At 34.0% G+C, this 15,482-nt stretch overlaps 1 protein-coding gene across 1 annotated transcript; it reads right to left on the minus strand.

Moving 5' to 3' along the window:
* Positions 1-225: 225 nt before the first annotated feature.
* Positions 226-13,898, minus strand: LOC116863381 (protein Hook homolog 1). The gene is made up of 7 exons (XM_032850839.1): positions 13,716-13,898; positions 7,095-7,235; positions 5,569-5,770; positions 4,693-4,803; positions 2,341-2,428; positions 2,201-2,261; positions 226-446 (listed from the first exon to the last, which is right to left on the minus strand). The coding sequence occupies exons 1-7, from the start codon at positions 13,832-13,834 to the stop codon at positions 302-304; spliced, it is 867 nt and encodes a 288-aa protein (XP_032706730.1). The 5' UTR covers positions 13,835-13,898; the 3' UTR covers positions 226-301.
* Positions 13,899-15,482: the final 1,584 nt, after the last annotated feature.

Consider the following 15,482-nt stretch of genomic DNA (forward strand, 5'->3'; position numbering starts at 1 on the left):
TTCTGCTTATCCTCTGGTATCAGTCCAAGCATTCCTACTCTGCTTTACCTCTCCACTGGTGTCTTCTGCCCCTGTAGAGATCCAGAAGTGTACAATCCTACATCTCAGGCTGATTTCATGGGTGTTCAGAGTGTTCTAGTAGATATTTAGCTCACTTTAGGGGACCAGTTGAAACAGGGTCACCTACTTCTCTTCCATCTTGCCCCTCCTCCACCTAAATCCTACTTATTTTAACTACAATGACCTCTCCCACTTCTGTGAGACCAGATTTCATGGCTAGCTAACGAAATTACAAAGCGTTTCACCTTTGCTCGGTTTCCAGTTCGTTCATCTTGCGGTGCTTCTGTTCCAGCTGTTCCTGAAGTTCCTCAATACGCTCGTTCTCAGTACCTTCCTGTTGTAAGCGGAGCATCTTATTTTCATGTTGCAGTCGAATAAACACTTCCCTGATGTTGAAGAGCAAAGTTTGTTTTTAAATTTTTTAAATGTACATTTTACATTTTTTTACATTCTTAACTTTAAGAGAATTCCTGTTCATGCAGTAGCTGTCATTTAAAAATGCCACCAATGCTCCTGAAATTTTTTAAAAGAAAACTACATACACTGTAAGTCTGTCTCAAAAAACAAGTAATAAATTTTTCAAAGCAAAAGTATTATATTATATATTATATTATGTATCATTAAATATTATGCAAATCCCAAAAGAAACAGGAGTTATTTTACTGGTAACTTAGCTGCTATTCACTATAGCATATCTTCAGAAAACATATATATTAAAAGCAATGGATTTAAGAAATCAGTTTGCTTACTATTTTTTTTTTTAAGATTCTATTTATTTATCAGATAGAGGTCACAAGTAGGCAGAGAGGCAGGCAGAGAGAGTGTGGGGGAAGCAGGCTCCCTGCTGAGCGGAGAGCCCGATGCGGGGCTCAATCCCAGGATGCTGGGATCATGACCTGAGCCGAAGGCAGAGGCTTTAACCCACTGAGCTACCCAGGCACCTCTGCTTAATATTTTTTAAATATATTCTTATGACAGTCATATTACTGCACCTAGGTTTTTTTGCTTTCAGAAAACAATTTTTGTTAAAAGTTTACAAATACACATTTTTTAAAATGCAAACAAGAGAAATGATATTAAATAGAAAAGTAATGTTCTCCTACCTGCTGCCTCCTTAAATGTAATTTCTTAAAAGCAACTAATTTTAATTAATCTCAATTTGTGTTCTTCTGAATGGCAACATCATGACTTTAAAATACAGGCTCATATTATGGCTTTTTTTTTTCATACAGCTATTTTTAAAGTGATATTAATATCACTGGGTATTAACGACTTTTAAAAAGTTGCTCTCCAGTCCAGCATGTAAAGAGCTCTGTCTTAACAACAAAAAATCTAACAGAATGAAAATTAACATATTTGCAAACTGTATCCTGAGTGAAAGCAGTCACAAAAGGCCACCTATTGTAGGACTCACATATGTTAAATTCCATAACAGAGTTGATTCTCCGCTGCCTGGTGCTGGAGCCTGAGGGGAGGCAGGACCGAGGAATGACTACTAAGAGGCACAGGATATCTTTTGGGGGGAATGGAATGTTCTCTAATTAGATGGCTGCACAACTCCATGACTACGCTAAACACCACTGAGCCATACGGTTTTAAATGGGTGAACTGAATCTCAATAAATCTGCTTAAGGAAAGAGAGTCTGAAGTATTAAATAAAACTGTTACCACAAAAAGGAAAGGAAAACCATAAAAATACCTAGAAGCAGACATAGCAGTAAAATACCACGATAAAAGTTGGTTAAGAGATTCTAAAATTTGTATTTTATTTAACTTCAGCATAATCCTTCTGCTATTATTGACAGCTCTTCTCCTACTTGTTTAACCCACGTGGATTTGATGCCAGGTGTAAAAAAGGTTTTCCATTGAGTTTAGAGGTAGGAAAAGAAGTTCAACACAATAAAAGTCATATTATAAAAACTAGAATATTTTATTCATGTAGTTTGTGAAATTTTACTTCTAATAAATTCTAAAACTACTGTAGTAGCAGTAACAGTCTAAGAAGTTCAAGTAGATGAGACAAAGTAGTTTTGAACTCCATGACTAATAAAATGGAACATCCTGAAGGCTAATAATTTTTTTAAAGAAGAAATATTTCTAATATTAAGTACAGATTATTAATTAATAAAAACAAATTTACCTATATTCCACTGGCATAATCTCAGCAGCAAGATTCTCATAACTCTTTGTAGCAGATGCATCTAAATAACAACAACAAATGATTAACATTTCAGTATTTCTACCATTAAAAAAAACTTTTCTAAATCCGGCAAAATTCACCTGTTTGGTTTAGGTGATCTCGTTGTACTTGTGAACATCGAAGTTCTTCATTCGTTTCTTTCAGAGTATCACGTTGCTCTATTAGTCTCTAAAAAAGAAGTGTTTATATGAGCGAAATATTTAATTCTGCCCACCAGAAATGTACTTTATGCTTATAATAATTTATCTTAATTTCATAATTGTTGCTTAGTTACTTAAAAGGGACAATGTTTTAGTTTTCATGCTAAGAGGTAATTTTCTCTTACATAAATCCCATAATCTTTATACAACATAAATCTTGTGATTTCCCCATTAGATAATTTATTTGAACCAAACTGATATAATTACGCAATGGAGTACAAATGTGCAATAGCAGAATTTAAAAAAAAAAAAAGCATGGACTTTAGAGGCAAATAGATCATGGCTTGAACTCCAGTTTCATTATTTACTAGTTATTATATCACCTATGGTGAGTTATTTGACTTTTTGGCTTTAGTATCCACATTACCAAAATGGAAATGCAGATACATAACCTTGCAGAAGTGTCTTGAGTAATGAGTGAGGTAAAGTTAGTGGTTACTTGAAGAACTGTGATCTTCATGATGGGTATTAAGGAGGGCACGGATTGGATGGAGCACTGGGTGTTATACGCAAATAATTCATCATGGAACACTCCATCAAAAACCAGTGATGTACTGTATGGTGACTAACATAACACAATAAATCAAACCAACAAAAAAGAACTGATGAGCCAGTACCGATACACTATTATTAACTAAAGGACATCAGGGTTCCCTCTATTTTACTTTTGTGGGTTCTGACAAATGTATAATGTATCCATCATTACAGTATCATGGCCAATTGATTTTCAACAAAGGTATCAAGACAATAATAGGGAAAGAATAATCTTGTCAACAAATAGTTCTGGGACAACTGAATAGCCACACACAAAAGAATGAAGTTGGACCCCTATCTTACATCATTTACAAAAATTAATTCAAAATTGTTCACAGAAACTGTAAAATTAAAAGAAAACATAAGCATAAATCTTTGTAACCTCATATTACTCAGTGCCTTCACAGAAATACAGCCAAAAAAGCATAAACAAGGAAAGAAAAAATAGGTAACTAATTTCATCAAATGAGAAACCATTCCATGGCAAACAGCACCACCAAAAAAATTAGAAAACAAAAAATAAAAGAACATATTTTCAAATCATATATTTGAGAAGGAACTTATATCCAGAATCTATAAGGAGCTCTTACAATTCAATAAAAAAGCAAATAACCTAGATAAAACATGAGTATGGGCTTTGAAGAGACATATCTCCAGGGAAGACATACAAATGGCCAATAAGTACATGAAAAGATGCTCAACATCATTAGTCATTAGTCAAAACCACAATAACATATCACTTCATACTCACTAGGATAGCTAAAATTAAAAGTCTGATAAGTGTTGGCAAGGATATGCAGAAATTAAAAACCTTTAGAAATTCCTGAGAATGAAAAATGGTTCACCTACTTTAGAAAACAGCATGGTAGCTCCTTGAAAGGTTAAACATAGTTACCATATGACCAGCAGTACCATGCCTAGGTATGTACTCAAATGAAAATACATGTCTACATAAAAATTTGTAAATAAATGTTCATAACCACATTATTTGTTTAATAGCCCAAATGTCCATAAAATGATGAATGGATAAATAAAATGTGGTATGTCTATAGAATGGAGTATCATTCAGCATTAAAACAAAGTACTGATTCATGCTATGACATGGATGAACTTTGAAAGCATTAAAGCTACGTGAAGGCATCTAGTCACAAAACAGACACCGTGTAGGATGACATATTCTGGACAGACTGGGCAAATCTTCAGAGACAGAAAGTAGATTAATGGTTGCAAAGGCCGAGGGGAGGGGAGCCAGAATGCAGGGCAGCTGCCAGTACGCACACTAACGAGGTGATGACAGTGCTAAAATGTGCCTGTGGTGAGGGCTGCACAACAGAGAATACACTAACAACCACTGAATCGTGCACTTCAAGTGGGTGAAATTTATGGTATATAAATTATATCTCAATAAAGCCACTAAAAAATAAAATCTATGGCCCTTGCTCTCAAGAAGCCGATGGTCTAGAATGGGAAAACATGCAATGAGACATATGGCCTTGCCTCTGTGACTTCATCTTCCCTTGTGAAGGAATAACAACACTGCATAGTAAATTTCTACTACTTTCTTCTACAGCAACACTTGGATTGGGAGTAAGACGGAAGATTTGATTTACATGACTTCCATTCTTAGAACAGCAAGGATAATATTAAACACTAAAAGAGAAGACAGACATATTACTCATCAATTATATTCATGTGTACCTCTTTTTCCTTAAGTAAAGCTTCATGTTTTTCTTCAAGCCGCTTCATTTCAAATGCTAGTGTATCTGCCCTTTTGGATTCAGAGGAAAGTTTATTGTGAAGATCTTGAACCTTTTGTCAGAAACAAAAGTAGATAACAAAAATATATAATATTAATAGTTTTTAGAGTTTAAACAATAAGAAACTGATTGGAAATAAAATCTATAATAAGAATATAATAAGTAACCCTAAATAGTTGTGGAAATAGCATGTAAATAAGAGCCTAAATTTTAAAATACCCAAATAATAATTCAGTAAAAAAAAAAAAAAAAAATCAGTCTTCTATTCCAATGTTTCTCCAGGTTGCCAGATAAGTAGCAAAACAGAGTATCACCAGTTATAGCTCCATTCTCTAGGCAATTACTACTGGTTACCAGAAATGTCAATAAGCAATAAAATGCCCAAAAATATATATAAGCTCAGAAGATAGTAAAAAGGGAAAGACCTAGATAACTTAAATTCAATTATCAACCCTGGAATTAAAATTCCAGGTAGAAGAAATCTATCATAAGTTCACAGCCAACTATAGGCAATGTTTCTTCAAATCTCTATCATTCTGAAAGTATCAAAAGGAATCAAAAGAAAGTTGAGCTCTTTTGATTTTATTTAAAAAATTAAGATATTTTCTGGGGTGCCTGGGTGGCTCAGTCGTTGGGTGTCTGCCTTTGGCTCAGATCATGATTCCAGAGTCCTGGGTTTAAGCCCCGCATTGGGCTCAGTGGGAAACCTGCTTCTCCTTCTCCCACTTCCCCTGCTTGTGTTCCCTCTCTCGCTGTGTCTCTCTCTGTCAAATAAATAAATAAAATCTTAAAAAAAAAAATTAAGATATTTTCTTACCTGCCTCTTGTATGTTTCTAACTGTGTACGTGCTGCATTTGCCTTCTTCAATTCTTCTTCTAAGCTGACTGTATTATGCATATACATCATGTTTGTTTCTTGTAAAGTTTTAACCTGCTTGCGAAGGTCGTTCAGATCTTGTAGTTTCTGACGATATATCTCGACTGTTGACTCTAGTTTATTTGCTTTATCAGAGGTGGCCCTACAATAATAAAGACTGCACATTACTGGGTAAGAACCAGTAAATGCATAAAGAAATTTTATTCTATCTGTAAAATTAGTCAACCAGATAAACAATCAATTGGCTGAAACAAGGAAAAAAAAGGAATGAAGAAAGAAAGAAAATGAAAAAGACAAAAGAAATAAACTTTGTGGGAACTTTGGAAAAAGACTAAAATCCATCATTGAACCTTCTTGTTGCAAAGGTATCAAAACAAAAATGTCTTGAATTTGGCACACTAAATTATCAAACTGTTTCATACAGCACAATGTGTAAAAAGAATGGTTTTACAAATGCAACTGAACAATTCTAGGCTCCTCTGTAGCTTATAGGCCAATTTTGCTTTGTGTCTAGCATTTAGTAAGTATTTGATACATTTAGGATGTTGACTCAACTTACAATTTGTCTGACAAAGCACTTTGCTTTAGAGTTGTATCTACCTGACCAACTGCGCTAGAGCAAAAGTAAATACATAAACCAAATCACTTTCCATAACATGCAGGTTCAAACGAATGGGTATAAATATTTTTATTTCAAATGGACAGAAAAACTGTGCAACAAAATGGCCCATTAAGAAAATTTAACAGAAAATATAATGAGTATATAGATAGTCTATTTGCTTGATTAACATTCCATAGGCAAAAGCCAAATAAAAATTTTATATATTGTCAAAGAGAATAAGAGAACCTTGGGATAACCCTGAAATAAATATTAAGATACTTACCTATACCTATTTTATATCAAATGCCAAAACATGGATTGAGAATGCTTTCCCTTATGTAAAAAGTTCACAAGATACACTAATGAGTACAAGGAGGTCAAGCTAAATGTATCTAAAGGTGATTCCCAGCTTACACAGTTTTAAGAAAAAGGTATCATTTTGGGTTTATGAATTTTAACATGAAATTGTGCTACCACAGGTGGCTCAGTTGGTTGGGTGTGTTCGACTCTCGATTTTAGGTCGGGTCAGGATCTCAGGGTTGTGAGACTGGACCCCGTGTCTGGGTCTGCGCTAAGAGTGGAGCCTACTTGGAATTCTCTCTCTCCCTCTCCCTCTACTCCTGCCCTCCCCCATCCTCCCTCTCTTTAAAAAAAAAAAAAATTGTGCTAAAATAATTGAATATTATCCTTAAACTGCAATTACCATCAACAAGCATAAAATAAGTAAAGACTAAGAGCCTGGATAAAAACTGATCAGTACTTGATACACAGGAATCACCCTAAGAATCCCTGATTAGACTGTGGAATACCAAAATGACTAACGAATAACTTAGAAGCGACATCATTATATTTAGACATGCCATACCTAAGAACATCTATTTCATCTTTCAGGGCTCTTGTTTCTTCAGCAAGACTAGTCAGTTCATCATTCCTATGCTGAAATTCAATTAGTTGCTTTTCAAGTTCTTCACAGTGAACACGGTAATCATCCTTTGCAGCTTCAAGCCTTGAGTAAAGAAAACAAGTACTTATAATGTGATTTTCATCATTTGTTTTCTTACTGAGACATGTGCTTAGCAAGGCATACTTTAAAAAATTTTTTTTAAATTCCACACTCAACAGAAAGGCTAAAGGATTAAGACACTTTCAGCTCCTGGATTTGAAACTGGCTGAGAATAAACTTATTGTTCTGAATTTTTATTTTCACTTCTGAAACACTGTGCTTCATTATCTCTAACTCTAGTAAGAGTTTTAATATCTCAAAAGATGAAGAGAAAATATATAAATATTTATTAAAATTACTCAAAAATATATATCACATGAGAAGTGGTAAAATAGTAACTCTAAGTAGACTATAATAAATTAAGGATAAATACTTAAACTCTATAGCAACAATAAAAAGTAAAAAAAGACAATATAGTAAATAAAGTCAAATATTTAAACAAGTATTTAATTTACCCAATGGAATGCAGAAAAAACAAAAGGATATGACAAATGAAAAACAGCAAACTGACAGACCTAAATATAACCATAACAAAATTACGTAAAAGGGAAAGACTACGCACCAATTAAAAAGGCAGAAACCATCAGACTAGATAACAAAGCAAGGCTCAAATATATGCTAATAACAAGAGATGGTTCAAATATAAAGGCACAGGGGTGCCTGGGTGGCTCAGTGGGTTAAGCCGCTGCCTTTGGCTCAGGTCATGATCTCGGGTCCCTGGGATGGAGTCCCGCATCGGGCTCTCTGCTCAGCAGGGTGCCTGCTTCCCTCTCTCTCTCTCTGCCTGCCTCTTCATCTACTTGTGATCTCTCTCTGTCAAATAAATAAATAAAATCTTTAAAAAAAAATAAATAAATACAAAGGCACAGATAGATTAAAAAGATTTTTAAAAACACCATGCAAATAGTAAGCAAAAGAAACTGGGGTGGTTATGTTGGCATCAAACAAAATAAATTTTTAGACAAGAGTATTATTAAAGATAGAGATATTTCACAAATATAAAAGGGTCAAATCATTAGAAAGCCATATCATAAATGTGTATATGCTTAAAAATAGCTTTAAAATACATGAGGCAAAAACTGACAGAATCAAAGGCAGAAATCCACAAACCCACAATCATTCTTTAATACCAGTCTCCAATAAATGACAGAAACAAAAATATCAGTAAAAATACAGAAGAACTCTGAACAACACTATTAACCAACTTGATTTGACACATATAGAACATGTCAGTCAAAAATGACAGAATACACATCCTCTGCAAGTTCAGATGGAACAGTCATCACAATAAACATGCCGAGCAATAAAATAATATTAATAAGTATCTAAAGACCGAAATCTCGGGAAATATGTTCTCTAAACATAAGAGACTTAAATTTGAAATTAGCCCACAATAAGAAGTCTAGAAAAGCCTTCAACTTGGAAATAAAACAACACATTTCTAAATAACACACGAGTCAAGGAAGTTATCACAAAGGAAATTAGAAAATATTTCAGAATGAATAACAACAGAAAGACAGGCAGTCAAACTTTGGGGACCCAGCTAAACCAGTGCTTAAAGGAAAATTTACAGTTTTAAAGGCTTATATTAGAAATGAAGAAAGGCTTGAAATCAATCATCCAAGTTTCAACCTTAAGAGTCCAGGAAAAGAACAGCAAATTAAATCCAAAGTAAGTAAATAGAAAGAAAGAACAGAGATCTAAAACTAGTAATATGGAAAGCTAATAAAGTATTTGAAAATATTAATAAAATTGATGAAACCCTAGTAAGAATGACCAAGAAAAATGAGAAAAAAACACAAATTACCGATATCAGGAATGAAAAAGTGAATATCAATATAGCTCCCACAGTCATTAAAAGGACCATAAGAGAATATTATGAACAACTTTATGCCAATAAATTCAACAACTTAAATGAAATAAACATATACCTTGAAAAGCACAACTTATCAAACTGACATAAATGGAACAGAAAACCTGAGAAGCCCTATGACTACTAACAAAACTGTATTTGTCATTAAAAGCCCTTTCTCAAAACTATAGGTCGATTGCTTTACTGATAAATTCTACCAAATATTTAAGGAATAAATATTATTATTCTTACATAAACTCTTTCAGAAAATAGAGGCGAGAATACTTCCCAATTATTCTATGAGACTAGAAGAACTCTGACAATAAAACCTGAAAAAGATATTACAAGAGAAAAACAGTTATAGACCAATATCTATATGAAGACAATCAAAAAAATTCTTTCAACATATCAGCAAACCAAATCCAGTCATATATATGCAGAATAATAAGTATGACCAAACTGATCTAACCATGAAATATAAGATTGTTCAACATTCAAAAAATTAAATGATCATAATAAAAGTATGAAAAAGAAAAACTACACTGTCATTTCAAGATATAGAAAAGTCATTTGTCAAAAATCATACCAATTAATAATAAAAACTCTCAGCAGCCAGAAACAAAGGGGAACTCCTCCAAAATGATAAAAAGCACATTAGAAAACTCTACAGTGAGTATTATACTTGATGGTACTTAACTGAATGTTTTCCCCCTAAGACCTGGAACAAAGTAAGATGTCTGTTCTTGCTAAATTAAGGAAAAACAAATAGAGGGCAGAAATAATAAAAGGAAGATGTAAAGCTCTGTTAATAGATGAGATGATTGAGGATGCCTTAGATTTTCTACATAAACAAATTACTAGAATCAATAAGTGAACTAAGAAACTTTATAAGACATAAAAGTTCCAAAATAAAAGATCAATTTCAATATATAAAAAAAAATTTGTACATATTTGCAGCCACTTTTCAGAATAACTTAAATTGCATATGTAATAGCATCTACTTGGGAATAAATTTAATAAAACACATACAAGACTTCTCCACTGGAAACAACACAACACTGCTGAGACAAATTAAAGATTTAAATAAATGAAGATACCATATTCATAGAAATTCTCAATATAGTTAAGATATCAATTTTATATAACCTAAATCATAATCACGAAAGGTTTTTTAAATAGAAACTGACTAGCTCTCAATTTTAAATGAAAATGCAGAAGACTTGGAATAGCCAAAACAAATTTTGAAAAGAAAGAGCAAAGTTGGAAGACATATACTACCTGATTTTAAGCTTATTCTAGAGCTAAAGTAATCAAGACCATACCATATAGGTATAAAGACAAACAGATAAAGGGAAAAGAATTAAAAAGTCCAGAAAATGACCCAAATTTTATGGCTATATCATTTTTTCACAAAGGTACAAAGCAATGTGGAGTAAAACTAAAATTCTTTTGAATGATGATACTGTAACAACTAAATACCCATATGGAAAATAAAAATAAAGTTTGACCGTACACTATTTTTATAAAAAAAAAAATCAATTCAAGATGGACCATAGACTCACATGTAAAAGACAACACTGTGAAGGTTCTAGAAGAGAACAATAGAGAGTATCTTCATGGCACGGAAGTAGCCAAAGATTTCTTGGGCAGTACACAAAAACACTAATATTAAAAATATCGATAAAGTAGACCTCATCTAAGAACTTCTACTCATTGAAAGACACCATTTAAAAAATGCAAATGCAAGCCACAGAATGAGTGAAAAAAAAATATTACTACACACATATTTGACAAAGGACTTGCATCCAGATTTTTAAAAATTCCTACAACTAATTGATATTGACAAATAATCCAATTTAAAAACAGGTTAACATTATGAAGAGACAACTCACCAAGTAAGATAGATATATAGATAGATAGATTTTTTTTAAAGATTTTATTTATTTATTTGACAGACAGAGATCTTGAGTAGGTGAAGAGGCAGGCAGAGAGAGAGGAGGAAGCAGGCTCCCCGCTGAGCAGAGAGCCCGATGCGGGCTTGATCCCAAGACCCTGGGATCATGACCTGAGCCGAAGGCAGAGGCTTTAACCCACTGAGCCACCCAGGCGCCCCATAAGATATATTTCTATAAGCACATGAACAGGGGCTTATCACATCACTGGTTAACAGGAAAATGCCAATTAAAGCCCTAAGGAGATACTACTACACTCTTCCTGAACTATTTAGTTAAAAAGATAAGAATTATGCTATGCAGGCAGAACAACAAGAGCAAACTCTGCTCATGGAAGGATAAAATGTTATGACCACTGTGTGGTCACATTAGGCAGTGTCTTTTAAATTAAACACAGAACTACTATATAACTCTGCAATTCCACTATATATTTACCAATGAGAAATAAGAAAAAATATGTCTACAAAAAGTCTTGTATTACAATGTTCAGACTAGTTTCACTTAAACCTGGAAACCCAAATGCCCATCATCTAAAGGGAAATAGGTAACTAAAAAGTGTGTATAGGGGTGCCTGGGTGGTTCAGTGGGTTAAGCCTCTGCCTTCGGCTCAGGTTGTGATCTCAGGGTCCTGGGATGGAGCACTGCATCCTGCTCTCTGCTCAGCGGGGAGCCTGCTTCCCGCCAACCCCCCCGCCCCCGCCCGCCTCTCTGCCTACTTGTGATCTCTCTCTGTCAGATAAACAAAATCTTTAAAAAAAAATAAATTTAAAAAAAGTGTGTATAATGTGGAATAATTCCAAATATTTGAATACAACTCAGCCATAAAAAATAATGAATTACAGATACATTCAAAACATAGATGAAGGCTCACAAACATGCTGAGCAATGGAAGCCGGTCACCAAGGAGTTCATACAGCATGATTCAGTAATGTAACATTCTAGATCAGAGAAAACTCATCTATGGTAAAAAATAATCACAAGAGTACTTAGCCTCTGGGAGGTAGGTGTTGACTGAGAAAAAGCATAAAGGAACTTTCATCTCTAATATGTAAATCTTACCTTGCAAAAGAACTGTAAACATACTGAAGTCTTATTAATAGTTTGCTTAAGACAAAGGTAAGGTTAGCAATTCTTAAATTACTTTCTATGTGTTTTGGGATTGAGTATATGAGTAAATACATTGAGGAAAATGGGAGCCAGGTTTCTCATCACTGGAGAAGGGGTTTCTAGTATGGAAATGGAAAAGATCAGAATGAACCACGAAAACACAGAACTGAAATGAAAGATATCAAAATGAGCTCACTGTTCACAGTGAGAGACATAAAAACCGATGCAGACATGTGTACATATAAGCATATGAACACAAGCAGGTGTAAATGTGAACACTGGCAAGTATACTTCTTAGCTCTGTACACTAAAGGGGCCTACAAGCAATGAGAGAAAAACTCATGTGGAGCACTAGATCTTTGTTTCTAAACAACACCGTCCATAAAAGGAATTAGAGATCCTTAAAGAAATGGCTGACTGCAGGGTGGGAAAAAGAAGAGATGAGTCTAGAATATTTTGTTGCACCCGAAAGTAAGAAAGTGCTCGAAGGACAGTAACCGGTTGAAAGGCCACAGAGGCCAACTCAAAGGGTTCCCAGTGGTCAAATCTGGGACAATTTCACCATTAAATTAATGATGATAACTATGGATTTATAGATCATTAAGTTAGAATCCATTAATAAATGCAGTGCATGATCCTGGATTGGATTCTGAACCAGGAAAAAAAAAATAGTCATAAAGGACAATGAGACAACTAATCGAATTTGAATATGATCTATGGATTAGATAATAATATTGTATCAATGACAGATTCCCTAATTTTAATCACTATACTATGGTTTAGAAGGGAGTTCTTTTTGTTTTAGGAAATACATGCCAAAGCATATAGGGATAAAGGTGCATGGCTCCAACTTACTCTCAAGTGGTTCAGAAAAAAATACACAAATCCATAAGAACATGTAGAGTGATAGCAAATGGGGAAAAAATGCAAAACAATTGTGGAATCTGAGTAAAAGGAATAAAGGAGTTCTTTGCACTATTCTTGCAACTGTTTTTGTGTTTAAGTTTGATATTATAATAAAAGAAGGAACAAAAAGTCATAGAGTGCAATTAGAGTGCCTACTCTCAAGGCCTTATAGCTCCAGGCTCAGCAGCAAGCACACAAGAGACAATGTTTATTAAAGGCAAGATGTGTAACATCTTTTTTTTTTTTTCCAAAAAAGGAACATAAAAGTTAAAAGAGAAAGCATTTTTTTTAGCTTAAGATTTCCGTTTTTTCCATTTATTATCAGGTTCCCTCTCCTCCAGAAGAAACGCCCCATTCTCCCCAGGCCTCAGCAGTCACTCCCTTTAACTCCTATTGCACTTGCACATGGCCTTCATTTGGCCCTTATTACAAGTTATTTTGAATTGTTTTGATTTTATAGACATATCCCACTTGCCTACCTAGCTTGCAAGCCCTGTGAAGGCAGGAACCACTTGTACCATTAGGTATTTTCAGAGCTGGATTAGTGTCCTAAGCATGCTATAAAGCTCCAGGATGCTACAGCATACTTAATAAGTAGTTGTTGATAGGATTTTACAGCTCTAGTTTTACAGAACTCTGTGGAGGTATTTTTACTAAAAATGCTACCTGAAGTTTTCTTCCTGTAATTGTTCTAGCTGTAACTGTGCATGAAAATACTTTTTTGCAACCATTGTATTTGGATCATCAAAAGAGCCATCCAACTGGTCAAGTTTTTCATTCATCATCTCATTCTCAGAAACTAATGAATTCTTTTCATCTTGAAGTGCAGTCACCTAAAAAATAAATAAACAGAAGAATCAATACCAAAAAACCTTAGAGTCCAGAGTTCACATTATAATTGCGACTAAGCCATTAAATTAGTTTGGTCAATCAGACTAGATAATTTTTAAGGATCCTTCCAAATCTGGAATTCTGGGTATAAGAGGTTTGAGTCAAACAAACAAACAAAAAAATCAAAATAATTTGATTTTTATTACTTTATTAATATATTTATTAATTTATTAACTAATACAGAGAAAACAGGGTTAATTCATATAAGGAGAATATTTTCAAAATTATGTGCTTGCCTAGTTTGGGGAAGAATATCATTCTAAGTCTCTAAAATTATGTACTGATAAACTTCAAAAAATTAATTTGTTCCCCTTTTAGTTATAAATTTGCTATTAGGATGTTGATACCTTCTAAGCCAAAATACACACACATTTATGCACAAAGTTAGTTTAGGTTCATAGTAGAAAATTATCAGTTACATATCATGCCTTCAGGGACAAGCACATTATTTCATTAATGAATCAATAACAAAAAGCTGAATTAAAGCCATTTGCACATTAAGACTGTTCACTTACATTTTAAAATGGATAAAAATATGTAATTTTAGAACCACATCAATATCAGTACCTGATACACTGTTATTTTACTTACATTTTTATGCAACTCCTTTTTCTTTTCCATTTAAAAATGTCTTTAAAAATTTATAGGTAGGCTGTAACCCTTTAGAAGACCAGTTTATATATGATTTTATTAAAATCTGTTTGAAAAAAATGAAACTTTGACCTCTTATGACTTTCAACATATTACTACATAGTCTTGTGATTATTCTCTTTTCAATAGGTATAATTAAATCAACCCAGTTATGTGAATGAGACTATATACTGACACAGACAACTGGTAATAGGAAATTAAAGTCAAGTGAGTGCCTTTTTTTTTAAATTTAATTTTATGCTTTTCTCAGTGTTTCAAAATTCATTGTTTATGCACCACACCCAGTGCTCCGTGCAATACGTGCCCACCATAATACCCAGCACCAGGCTCACCCATCCCTACCCCTCCCCTCCAAAACCAACAGTTTGTATCTCAGAGTCCACAGTCCCTCATGGTTTGTCTCCCTGTCCGATTTCCCACAACTCACTTCTCCTCTCCATCTCCCAGTGTCTTTCGTGTTGGTCCTTAGCTCCACAAGTAAGTGAAACCATATGATAATTGACTCTCTCTGCCTGACTTATTTCACTCAGCATAATCTCTTCCAGTCCCATCCATGTTGATACAAAAGTTGGGTATTCACCCTTTCTGACAGAGGCATAATACTCCATTGTATATAAAGATCATATCTTCTTTATCCATTTATCCACTGAAGGGCATCTTGGCTCTTTCTACAGTCTGGCAACTGTGGCCATTGCTGCTATGAACATTGGGGTACAGATGGCCCTTCTGTTTACTACATCTGTATCTTTGGGGTAAATATCCAGCAGTGCAACTGCAGGGTCATAGGGTAGCTCAATTTTTAATTTCTTAAGGAATCTCCAAAATGTTTTCCAAAGTAGCTGCACCAACTTGCATTCCCACCAACAATATAAGAGGGTTCCCCTTTTTCCA

Source organism: Lontra canadensis, unplaced genomic scaffold (assembly GCF_010015895.1).
Source record: "Lontra canadensis isolate GAN:19392208 unplaced genomic scaffold, GSC_riverotter_1.0 scaffold1001, whole genome shotgun sequence".
Lineage (NCBI taxonomy): Eukaryota > Metazoa > Chordata > Mammalia > Carnivora > Mustelidae > Lontra > Lontra canadensis.

What these genes read in the sequence shown, in the direction of transcription:
- LOC116863381 (XM_032850839.1), bottom strand. Translation starts at nt 13,834, where the DNA reads ATGATGAATGAAAAACTTGACCAGTTGGATGGCTCTTTTGATGATCCA. An exon ending in GATGAAATAGATGTTCTTAG is followed by an intron (nt 5,771 to 7,094) that starts GTATGGCATGTC and finishes TTATTATTGTAG; the next exon opens with GGCCACCTCTGATAAAGCAA. An exon ending in AGATCACCTAAACCAAACAG is followed by an intron (nt 2,262 to 2,340) that starts GTGAATTTTGCC and finishes GTTGTTATTTAG; the next exon opens with ATGCATCTGCTACAAAGAGT.